At 40.2% G+C, this 12,266-nt stretch overlaps 1 protein-coding gene across 1 annotated transcript; it reads right to left on the reverse strand.

Moving 5' to 3' along the window:
* Positions 1 to 5,839: 5,839 nt before the first annotated feature.
* LOC131694592 (uncharacterized) lies at positions 5,840 to 8,444 on the reverse strand. The gene is made up of 9 exons (XM_058983071.1): positions 8,262 to 8,444; positions 8,007 to 8,207; positions 7,551 to 7,838; positions 7,183 to 7,483; positions 6,786 to 6,999; positions 6,533 to 6,716; positions 6,333 to 6,473; positions 6,110 to 6,276; positions 5,840 to 6,039 (listed from the first exon to the last, which is right to left on the reverse strand). The coding sequence occupies exons 1-9, from the start codon at positions 8,341 to 8,343 to the stop codon at positions 5,920 to 5,922; spliced, it is 1,698 nt and encodes a 565-aa protein (XP_058839054.1). The 5' UTR covers positions 8,344 to 8,444; the 3' UTR covers positions 5,840 to 5,919.
* Positions 8,445 to 12,266: the final 3,822 nt, after the last annotated feature.

Consider the following 12,266-nt stretch of genomic DNA (forward strand, 5'->3'; position numbering starts at 1 on the left):
ATGGGAAACTTGTGAGTATCTCACCGTTTAATGTCCATCGGGGCAGAAACCCCGCCACGCAGCCCAGTTAAAATCAAGAATGCCTATTTTTGTCAAAAAAAAATGTTTGGCTGGATTAGGCTGACGATTTTTAGAGTGATGGTATGAAGTTTATGTATGAGAGGCAAAAATATGTCTAAACAATCAAGTCCAAAAAAGTCAATCTTCGTCAAAAAAAATTTTTCTCGAGATTACATCAAATCTCGACACTCAAAATTGCAAATTCGATTTCTAAATTTTCCTTTACAGCCCTTTTATTGCTAACTTTGGCTTTTAGTATGTATTTAGAAATGGAACACTTATCCTGTCTATGCTTTTAAAGCAGGTAAGGAGTTCAGTGCTCTCCCAAGGCTGGCGTCCGTGCCATGGGGCTCATATGATTTCACAATGTGTAAAATCGAAAATAAATAACTCCAATTATATCTTGTCTGATGGATGCTGTTTCTTGGTGGAGAAACCTTAGCAGCATTATCCACTACAACTTGGGTGTCAATCGGTCTGCCTTCTCTCGCGTTCTTTTCCATATCCTCATCGCGTCGACGTCGCTAAAAAAAAATTTACCGGCCCTGTCCAAAATTTAAAAAATTTATGACGTTTGTGTGGGTTTATTGTTCTTTCGAATCGCTATTGTGTAATGGTCTTCTTCGGCTTTTCCTGCTTTGGTTTTGCAAGTTTTTGCAGTCGTTGTTGAGGAAGTGTTACTTTCTGATCCACAATGAATTGGGTAATTGTTTGATTCTGTGCTGGTGTCTATTGAAGTTGATGAATTTTCCTTAACTGCTGCGCCCTTGGTTTTCCTTGTTGAGGCGTCAGACTACAGAATTAGCACATAGGGCTTTGCCTATACTGAGCTCCATTGAATTGATTAAAAGAGTCAGATAGGAGGGGATAGGTTTTGTCGGACGCAATCTCAATCAGCACCGCTAGAAGTACTTGAGAATAAGTTCCTTCAACGGAGATTACCTCACCGTAATTTGAAAAGAGTTATTCAATTACGGGATCAGAGGTCAGGTCGAACCTCGATTAAATCATCATCCATATATATGGGAATGCTGACTTTAACATTTCGTATTCATATTCACTTTTAACAACTGTTTCCCTTTCTGAAATAGAGTTGCGGAGTAGCTATTTGCTCAAGGTCGAAACTTTAATAGGTAGAAGCAACGATATTTTCTGCTACAAAGTAGACAAAGCGACCCACTGTTAGATCCACTTGTCTGCAATCTGATAGCAAATGGGGTTAGTTTGCTTCTGTTTTGAGCGAGATCTGATTGCAGACTGAAGTTGCGGCATTTGTCAACACTAACAGTATTTTCAGTGAATATATCGCAGTGAATATAAAGTCAATTGTCTGGAAGACAATTTAATAAATGTTACAATGTCCCTGAAAAAAAACTTCAGATTTAAAAATGATCAAATTAACATACATAAAGGAATATCACAAAAGTTGTATAGCATTACACTGACTGGATAAGGAGGACCAGTAAAAGTATCGTTAGCCTTGCTGTTATAAACAATTACTTAAGAAGTTTTGCTGAAAGCGAGGCAGTTTTGGTTAAAAATCATTTGGATTGACGCCCTTTGCAGACTCCCAGAATTAGGATTTTCTCGTACAATTTGCACAGAAGGCGAAACGCACGTATGTCAAACTGAGCAGAATTTACACGTTGCTCGGAGAAATTTCAATCAATTTTTATTCAAATTCGAAGTAGAAAATAGCAATAATTTAAAAAAGGCGGTAATTAATTTTCACAAAATTCTTCGCAAGCGATGCGGAATGCTGAAATTTCCCAGCAACTAAAGTGGTGTGACATTTTCAATATAAGTTCACTGTAGATTGGTCATTACTGCGTTATTTGAAGGCGACGCACGGAATATATTTCCGGGAGACAGTAAGTGCAGATCAACTTACTGAGCAGACGATTTATTGGGGAAAACAATCTGCATCGTCCCCGATGGCAAATATTCTTCGTAATCGAAGATCTCACCTTCTCGGTTAAAATCAATCAGATTGAACTCCTGCGAACCGAATCGGATGCTTTCGGATCAAGCTCGCTAAGTAGCATGTCTCGAAAGTACGAAATTCTCAGCTTAGCTACTGAAAGCAATTTATATTACTAGCGATAAATACACCCAAAACTCGGCCGTAATACTTTTACTGTAATAAGAAAAAATTGCTCAAATTACTGCTTCCAGCTCATCGTTCGACTCTCGCCGTAAGCTACTATCATCCCGTTCCTGCCTCCGCACAACACCAAGCGACCGCAAGCCACTCCAATACTGTTCGTGGGATTGAAGAAAGTATCTTCCAATACGCTCAAAACGGCAACATGGCTTCGATCTCTGCTGAACCTGATCCGTCGTACAATAGCATCGAGGTTTACTACCAGAATGTTGGTGGTTTAAATGCATCAACGGACAGCTATTTACTCGCGACTACGGGCTGCTTTTATGACGTCATTGCATTAACCTAAACGTGGCTCTACAACCGTACTCTGTCTCGACAGGTGTTTGGTTCAACATTTCATGTCTACCGATGTAACCACAACGCCCTCAACAGCCACAAGACATCAGATGGCGGTATACTTATCCCCGTATACCGTGGTATAAAAACCCGATGAGCTGTGGGCGAGCTCCGAGCAAGTGTGGATATCAATGAAACTTGCCGATCGCAATCCGTTTCTGTGTGTCGTGTATTTTCCACCTGACAGTGTTTACAGCCTGATCGATGTGTGTTTCCTCCGTTTCTTCCATTACCTCGGTCGCTGACCCGTCTGATGATATTGTCATACTTGGTAACTTCAACTTATCTGGCTTGACGTGGTGCCAAGCAAGTAATTTCTACGATTGGATATCGAAAAATCTGCGCTTATCAACAATGACAGTTATATCTTGGACAACTACAGCAGCGCAACTCTTCGGCAAATTAATAATATCATCATCGAGAATGGACGTACATTGGACCTCTTCTTTGTAAGTTCCCGGAACTACGCTCCGTACTACAGCACTGCTCAGACTCCTTTAGTCCAGCATGTTCGTCATCATCCCACTCTACAGCTTGTACTTGCTGGTAACCTAGGACTGAATTTTGAAGACGTCTCAAGCTCAATCGTCTACAATTTTCAAAACGCTGAGTACGACAGCATCGTTAGCACGCTGTTGGATATAAACTGGGACGAAAATCTGCCAAACGAGTTGCATTTAAAAAATTCTCGAAACAGAAGACACTTGCATCACGAAACTACTACCAAATACAAATTTATTTGTATTTGCTACTACTTTCAACTTTGCCACGAAAACAAACAGCAAAGCAGACGCGCCTTTTTAGACAGCAGCGAAACGTCGAGCGTCAACTGAAGTCTAAGCCCAAGTCGTTTCGGAAATATGTGAACGAGCACAACCACAACAAGTCGCTGCCACCGCCAATCAAACTATATCTCTAGGACGAATCATCAACCTTTCATGCAGCAAATTCCAAGCTGAATCATCTAGTTTCCGGGGCCTAAATGGCGTTCCCTCTATTTTTGTCAAAAAATGCCTTAGCGGGATCCTGAACCACTTCGGCGAGTCTTCATGCTATCATTCACTACTGGAACATTTCCTTCCTGCTGGAAAGCAAGGCACATATTTCCACGGAAACAAATCGAACAGTGATAATTATCGGGGAATCCCGAGTTTAAGTGCCGTATCTGTACTGCTCGAATGCACAATCATTTAGATCCCATTTTCTTTCATTGCAAACACTACTTCGCGGATGACCAACACGGTTTTATGCCTAAACGATCGACAACGACCAACCTGCTCTCGTTCAAAACATATGTACTCGATGGATTTGCTGACGGATTGCAAACCGATGCTTTTACATGGATCTATCTGTGGCCTTCGACAAAATCTATCATGATATCGCAATAGCAATGCTGAACCAACTAGGTATTCATGGATAACTCCTGCGCTGGGTTCGTTCCTACCTCGATGGAAGGCAACTCCAAATCAGTATTAAGACTGTCTATCCATTCTTCGCTACATCCGGCATCCCACGAGGAAACCATCTCGGTCCAGTGATATTTCTTCTCTACTTTAATGACGTCAATATCAAATTACCAGGACCCCGTCTTTCTTTCGCCGACGATATGAAATTTTTTCGACAAATACGTGATAAAACCGATTCAGAGTTTCTTCAGAGTGAATTGAAGAGTTTTAGTACGTTGTGTGATCTAAACAGAATGGTTTAAACCCGAGTAAATGCTCAATGGTCACCTTCAACGCCATCCGATTCAGTTTAACTACCACTTCTTCGACTCGAGCATTCCAAGACACTCTCGCGTCAACGATGTCGGAGTCATCATGGATGCGGCACTAAAGTTCAAACCACATATATCATTCAATGTGGATAAGGCATCAAGACAGCTTGGGTTTATCTTCGGAATAGCGAATAACTGCAGGGACGCACACCGTTGCCAGTTAATACAGTTCGACACTCTAAGCATCCGGAGGGACTGCTCTCGAGGCCTGTTCGTCACGGACTAACTAACTGCCAGGGTGGATTGCTGTACAATCCTCGGACGCTTGGATCTTCAAGCTCGCGTTCGAGCTCTACACAATAACTCTCTTCTGCGAGTCCCGTTCAGGAAAACGCTCGATCATTTGAATTTCAAATCTTAAGTTCACTGAAACTAGAGAACTATAACTAACCGGTCCTCTGAGACCTCTTGCGTTTTTGAGGGTTAAAGCTAAAATAATGTCAATTCTGAAATGTTATTAGTTTAAACATCCACCATGGGGGCCAAGGTGTCAGTTGGTGAAGGTACAACAAATAAACAAAATAAACATATTAGACACCGGGCCCTCCTGACCGTGATTCGGTTGACGATTTTCAGAGTACCGTAAAACGGGGTATCTTTCATCACCAGGGTAAGTTTGATCAAATGAGACTTTTTTCAGTAACGTACGATAAGATGCTTCCCTGTAACAAAATCATTGAAACAAAATACAAACCATATTCTAAACATGGTAAGCATCTCTCGGTAACGATTATGTCGTCATTTAATGCATCTTTTATGAACACAAATTCAAATTGAAAATGATGCAACTCTCGTGCATCGTTTCAATCTGCTCAAGCACTCCCTTGCATATTAATTAAATCAATAAACTTCAATCGAACTGATCACTTTTTTAGAAACCGTAAATATTTTTGTCCAATAATTCATTTTGAAAATCCGATATTTTTATTGCTATATATTTAATTTTAACTATTTTCTTGAATAAGTTCGATAAAAGTCAGCTGTTTCCTTCTAGGCAACTTTGTTCTCGTTCGAGACGTCACAATATAAGGCCATGAAATTGCTTGCAGATATGCAATTTACATAACATTTCGAGCGTTATCTCTCATTTCGTTACATAGATGTTGCTGATGAAAGTTACCCCGAAAACACAGGATGACAATTTACAACAAAGTAATTTTTTTATAGTAAAACGAAATAAAATACCCAACTATTTGAACATTTCCAATCTATGAGTACCAGCACTTGTTTTAAAAATGCAAACAGTTACATCTACTTGAATTGAAGATAGTTATTCGAAAAACTGTTGAAAAAATGATCAATGTTCCCACATTTTACGGTAATGGCACAACCTCTCAATATGAGATAGGCATAAGAAAACAAATAAATAAATAAATAAATACATAAATGAAAAAATAAATAAATAAATGAATAAATAAATAAATAAATGAATAAATAAATAAATAAATGAATAAATAAATAATTTAAGATTGCATATTGTTTTATTTTAGCAACCTAATGCAATATGTTCAGTTATTGAGTATATCTATTGCTATTTGGTCATCAAAAGATTTCCCTAAATGCACCTCGATGAAATCGTTCAGATCTTTTTGAAGCAGGCCGCAGCAAAAATTCCACCCATTATCACAAACACAATTCGGTCCAACACTTTTGCAAAGTCACGCCATTCCATATTCTTCCCATGAAGGTTATCGTAGCTCTGAAGAATGGACAATTATTTGTTAAAACTGAAAGCAACGCAGTAAATCACATAATCAGCAAGTACGTACCGAACCACCATCGAGCCGAAGGAAAAATCTCAAATGTGGATAGCTGAGAAATCGGGCCAACCACGAGTCCGGTGCCATCTTCGGCCCATAAGTGCGCAACCACTTGTCCAGTACAAATAGAAGCACACAGAACCAGGAACAGAGGAGAGTGTAGCGGAAAAACTTAACTGAAATCAAAGTGAATTTTAAGCATATTAATTTAAAGTAATTAGAAAATGCTCACAAATGGTAGGATCAGAGGTTTGTGGGGCATATCCGGACATTTGTAGAAACGATACAATAAGAATGATGATTCCGAGACCGTTGGTCCAAATTCTTAACATCCCGTCCAGCCAGAATGACAACAGAATCATAACATTTGACACTAGAATAAAATAAAGGAAATAATTTTTGGGAAATAAGATTCAACAAATCGCATCTTACTGAAGTATGGTGCGAAAAGAACGGTAACGTAAAATTCGTTATTTCGCTTAAGATGCAGTCTCACAATGGTCTCCTGCCGCGGACTTCCGTCGTGTAAAGCAAAAAGCTCGTGATTATTGACGTTCTCGTGTTTGGTAATCTTTACCACATTCCAGTCCGACTGAATCATATTGGGGTGGAAGCTCTGAAAGAATGCAAAAAAACGACATTCTTTTATAACGTGTCACGTGAAATGCATGTTCGATATTCTTACCACAGCTTCCGACGTCACTTTCAACGGCGATAGCGGAACGTCGGTACTGAGCACTAGATCACACTCGTTGGTTTCATGGGGCCAATCGGGAGATTCTCGAAGCGAGCAGAAGGTTTCCGTTGTGATTTCCCGCGAAACGAACTCGAAGCTACCGTCGTACGAAAAAGTCATATGGTCAATTCCTAACAGCTCGAGGGTTACCGATTCTGCTTCGCTGCAAATAAAGTGAAGTACAGAGAGAGCGTCAGTTATTGTATAGAAACATGTTCATTCAAAATTGCACAATTAAAAGGATGGGAATTAGTTTCTTCCGAAACTCTAATCACGTACGAATAAACACAACTTTCATCGTGAATATTTTTGATTATTTTCAGAACCATCCGGCAATCGTACTTACTCCTTAGCGACTAGCGTCGGTGTCCACAGTAGATACTGAAATCCGATAACTTTCGTTATGTTTCCGTGCTCAGCGGGTACCCAAGTAGTCCGGTTATCACGCCAAGACAGGCGAGTGATAGCTCTAGTTTCCAGTGAATTTTTCCACGAGTGGTACGCAATTCTTGTAAACACCAACTTCTTAAGTTCAATTGGTGTGTACCACTTCGGTGGATCGAAAGACACGTTCATTTGCAGTTCATAGAGTAACTTCGCCATGCTCGTCATATTTTTCACTGGGTCAAATTCTTCCAGTTGTGTTTCTGAAATAATACAGAGAACAGTTTGGTTGATTCACAATGTCAATCGATTATCCCAATCGGTACCTACCTGTTTCTTGAGTGTCGCTTGGACAGTCGTAGAACCACTTGGCCTGTGTTGATCCCCATGAGCTAAAGCTCAGATAGCGGACCGTTATTATGTTCTTGTCCGTTGCTGACAGCAGGGGTAGATCCTGTCCTTCAATTCCGACCTCGATCAGTCCATCCCTGGTGATACGGATCCGCAGTGGCAGCGGATCGATCGGTGAAAGAACACCGGGTGTCGTTTTCGTCTTGAGTGGATTCTTCTTGCGTTGTTTTCTTATCTCGCTAAATGTGTTAGCGCCGCCACCGATAACTGTAGAGCAAGTGTGTGGTGCGGTCGGAAAGTTCATTAATGATTAGAGAGGAAAGGTCTTTCCCGAGTGACGATGCTTTTTTTCGCTCTTTTCATTGTGGGAGTGAGAATCGATCATATCAGAAGATATAATCGTTTCATTTCAATTAAGGCGAACGTTATACTAACCTATTTCATAAACTTGTGCATCGTTGGATGTCGAACCGATGTCTGATAGAAGGACGTGGGCATCCTTGGCCGCCACTACGAATAAACGTAGGTTGACTATGGTTTCGTTATCGATGCTGTGATTTTCCAGCTCATCCAGTTGGTAGAAGGCGTGGTAGTTGTAGCCATTAACTGCGTTGTACTGTTTGCACTTGTCTAAATCTGTACGATCAAATTAATTTATGTTTGCCTTTTTGCAGCTGTGTGGCGTATTACCTCCATAAGTCACATTGTACTTGCTTTCGGTACAACCAAGATTGATGAGGTGAAACATTACTAATAGGGCTAAAAACCACATGATTATATGAATTTGGACAGGAACTTCGCCAGATTAAATGTTTTCGGATTGCTGTTTCAATGAGAACTAGAAGCACATAGCTCATGCTATGCTGTGTAAAGCTCTTGTCGAACTTCAACTGAAAGAGAAATTGATAAAAATTTCTCTAAGAACAGCCAGCATGAGAACTGCAATCTGAATAGTGATAAAAGTGACTGGGCACTTGAAAATATGTACGACTAACTCATTAGGGGAGAGTGAGGACACGTGATCCTTGGGGATATTTGATTACCTGGCCATATCTCCTAATCAATACGCATTAAGTTATCACAATATAAAAAGAAAATGAAGTATTTGGTTGTTTATGCAGTTTCAAAAACAAATCTGATGTATTACATTTGGTTTGGAAAAGTTGTATAATATTTTAGAAAATATGTGTTTAAATCCATCTCGAAGATCTTTTCGCAAATTTATTGAACGGTTGTATGAGATCGTCGAACTAATTATTTATGAATATTTTCAAGTATGATTACTTTCTAAGGGCTTTCGCCTAGAAAAACACGTTTTTCGAATAAAAAGTTTCACTACACATACAAAAAATTTAAATTTTGTTCACCTCATACAACAGGTATCTTTGATTCATTTAATACTGGCTATTCTTGATCCCTATCTTTAGTTCTCTCAAACATTTTCGAAATGTATAGAAATAGAAAAACATTTTGATAACGTACCTGGCACTATCAATTGATCTAAAATATTTTTAAATAATTTTTCCATGAACAAATGATGGTATCAGTTTTTGAAGGTTGAGAAAGCCAGTTAAACAGCATTAATTTATCGCAAATACTTGTTTCGACTTTCTACTGTGGTTAAAGTTTGTCATGCATCTAAAAAGGTTATCTTATTAATTAATTTGTCAGGATAGGTGGTTAGCTGAACTTTCGTATCTATAGGTCATAACGTGTTTTGTTTCTTTAGCCCTAGTTGGCGAGGGATCAAGTTACCACACGTTTTTACAAAAACCTCGTTTTGACGTGATTTTCAAAACTGTGCCTATTACCAACAGGGCATAGTAGTCGGATTTACACATTATTCATTGCTCTTACAATTCGAATTGACTACAAGATGGAGAATTTTGCAATTGAAATTTTTATTTCATTGAAAAGTTATGAGAAAAAAAAACAAAAGTGGGATTAAGCGTATCCACTCTCCCCTACTGACATATCATTCGCAATATAAAACAATCGCATATTTAAAAAACTCGGAAAACCTACAAATGAGAGAATTTCAAAAAAAATCTAAAATCAGTGTCAATATTATCTCTACTAATAATATTGCGCTATGATCACAACCACCAAAAATCACAACAGATTTTCTCTGGTGTGATAATGTGTAAGAAAAATCGTCCCATCATCACGGCTTGTAATCCCGATATGAGTTTGATTTTTTTCTCTGGTAGGATTATATAGTTGAGATAAGCAGGCATGAGATCATGAAAATAATAGATTAGTGGAGGTACTACCAATGTACACTAAGCAAGAAAGAGAAATAAGCAAGACAAACCTATAGCGCTTTGAGTAGTTATTTTTTGAAATGTTTTCAGCAAAGTATCTTGGATTCACTTGCGCTTTCTTTTGGTAAGGTAAGTTAGTTTTAATTTTAATCGCTGCGATGCTAACTTTCATATTTCGCATTTTAAAGGTTTGGACTCTTCTGTACAGTTTAAGAACGTTTGAAACTATGACAAGTTGTCAAAGATTCCTAACTAACAATAGTAGGTATAAAGATTCACGTTTTTGTAATATTTTCTCCAGTTCACTTACAATGTTGCCGACACCCCGTCATCAACCGCACCTTATTAGGTACATTCAATTTACCATGTATCGCCTCGATGTGGTTGCGTTAGCGCACGCCCTACCCAACCCGATCACGAGATCGGCACCAGTAGAAAGAACATATACCCAATCAAAAAACGAAGCCGGCGCATTTCCCCAACCAACACCAACAAAAACGGTCCTTTTCAAGACCACGATCATTTTAATAAAGTATAAATTGAAATATACCTCGCCCATATCACTTTTCATCCGAAAATTCCGATGAGTATCAACACATGTGCAGTACGGGATCCTTGTACATCTCTCCGGTTATGTAAAAGACATTACTCACCTATCTTTATATAATTTACATTCTACCACAGAATAAATTATTTGATTTGGATCCAGTCTCGTTGTTTTCGTAACAGTTTATAACCTTCTTTTAAAATGCCGAGAAAATCATCCAGGTCCGCACCGAATATGCACGCTTCCGCACCCGGATATACGGGAGGAGCCAGAAGCAATCTTGTTGCACTGACTACAGGTATAAATGTGAGAAGCACGCCCGCTGGTTTTGCCCTACCTTTTCCTAGTACCGGGAATCGGGAATCAGAATATATTGGCTCATGTGGCACGTTTATCGTACGCAGTCGGAGATTTGAGCCTTGTCGTGTCTTCTCATAATGTCCTGAGCGGATGGAAAGGAGAAGGAGGACGGAGGAAGTAGATTTGGAAGGGTGGATAACAGCACACAACAGTGGCGTAGTAGCGGGCGGTGAAATTTGAAAAATCTGAACATGTTCAACAAAAATCTGCCTAATACTTTAAATACTAAATACTTCTCTACTGCCCATAAACGCATAAGAGTCCCATGTGGATTTTTGTCGAAAATGAGTTATCCATTGGATTGTATTCTGTATCACCACTGAATCACACTGCACAAATAAGATTACCGGGTTCTGTTCAGAAAATATAAAAAAATACCAAAACATGGTTGTCCCATCCATTTGGCTCAATGGATGGGACAATCTTGAACAGCGTTTTTCTCGGCTTGCTGTTTTTCAACATGGGACTCTTATGCTGTTATGGGCAGTCTAAGTTTCATTTTCAAAAGATATCTTCTGAGCATATTTATTTGTAGTGAAAATTGGCGACATGCCTCAGGACTTACCGGTCGGCTCGTTGTGGAGGCTAGGTCTACCGCCGAGAACTACATCGAGTAGATAAATGATAAATGGAACTAGATGGTTCCCGATATCGTGATAAAACTGGGACCTAATTGATTCACGAAACGGACATCGGTACTGAGAGAAATTCCGCCACATTCTGTAGTCCTTCACTGACGGCGAACATGGACTGGAGAGTGTGCGAAAAGCATCCCCATAGCGACCATCTCAGGCGATTCCTCATTGGCCAACGGAACTATGCTACTGCACGGAGAACGACGACTAGCGCGCTAAAGTGGAAGACGAAAGCCTTCAACAAAAACTTCTTTCTTAGGGCATTTCGGCCAGACAGCGGGATCAAGAACGTTGATGCGGCTGATCTAACAAGGAGGATTGTGACGGCTTGTGACGCTACAATTCCGCGAAAACCGTAGTCACGCAGTAGACGGCGTCCAGACTGGGTAAATGAGTCGGTCGGTACGCTACACACTGCATGTCTCAGAGCCAAAAGGCGGAACTCCGCTAGCGAATGACGGATCCCAATAGTAGCATGTCTGTAATAACATACGTACATGGAACTATTGAGATCCAGAGCTACAGGTCCAAAGCCCTGGTAAAGGAGGATGGTTGTGATGATCCGGGCCGAGATCACCACGTAAAGCAAGGTAGGGCATAACCCCAATTCCAAGGCGTGAAGCGACCCGTGCCGAGGGATGAGTGATCGAGGGGGTGAAAAAGATGCTCGATCGTTAACGGAGCCTGTGGGGTACCTGGGCAACCCCCACAGTAAGCGTCCCTTACCACGCTAATGCGGAGCTCTGGCGTGGCGGACATATATTTCTCGCGCTACTCGTGGGACTATACATGGAGGCAAACAAAAATAAAAATAAACAGACGGAGGTGCCAAACCCCTTCGCAAGAGGTGGTTTGGCGAGGTCTCCCCCCCGTGGGGAGAGTAGTGGAG

Source organism: Topomyia yanbarensis, unplaced genomic scaffold (assembly GCF_030247195.1).
Source record: "Topomyia yanbarensis strain Yona2022 unplaced genomic scaffold, ASM3024719v1 HiC_scaffold_103, whole genome shotgun sequence".
Classification (NCBI taxonomy): Eukaryota; Metazoa; Arthropoda; class Insecta; order Diptera; family Culicidae; genus Topomyia; species Topomyia yanbarensis.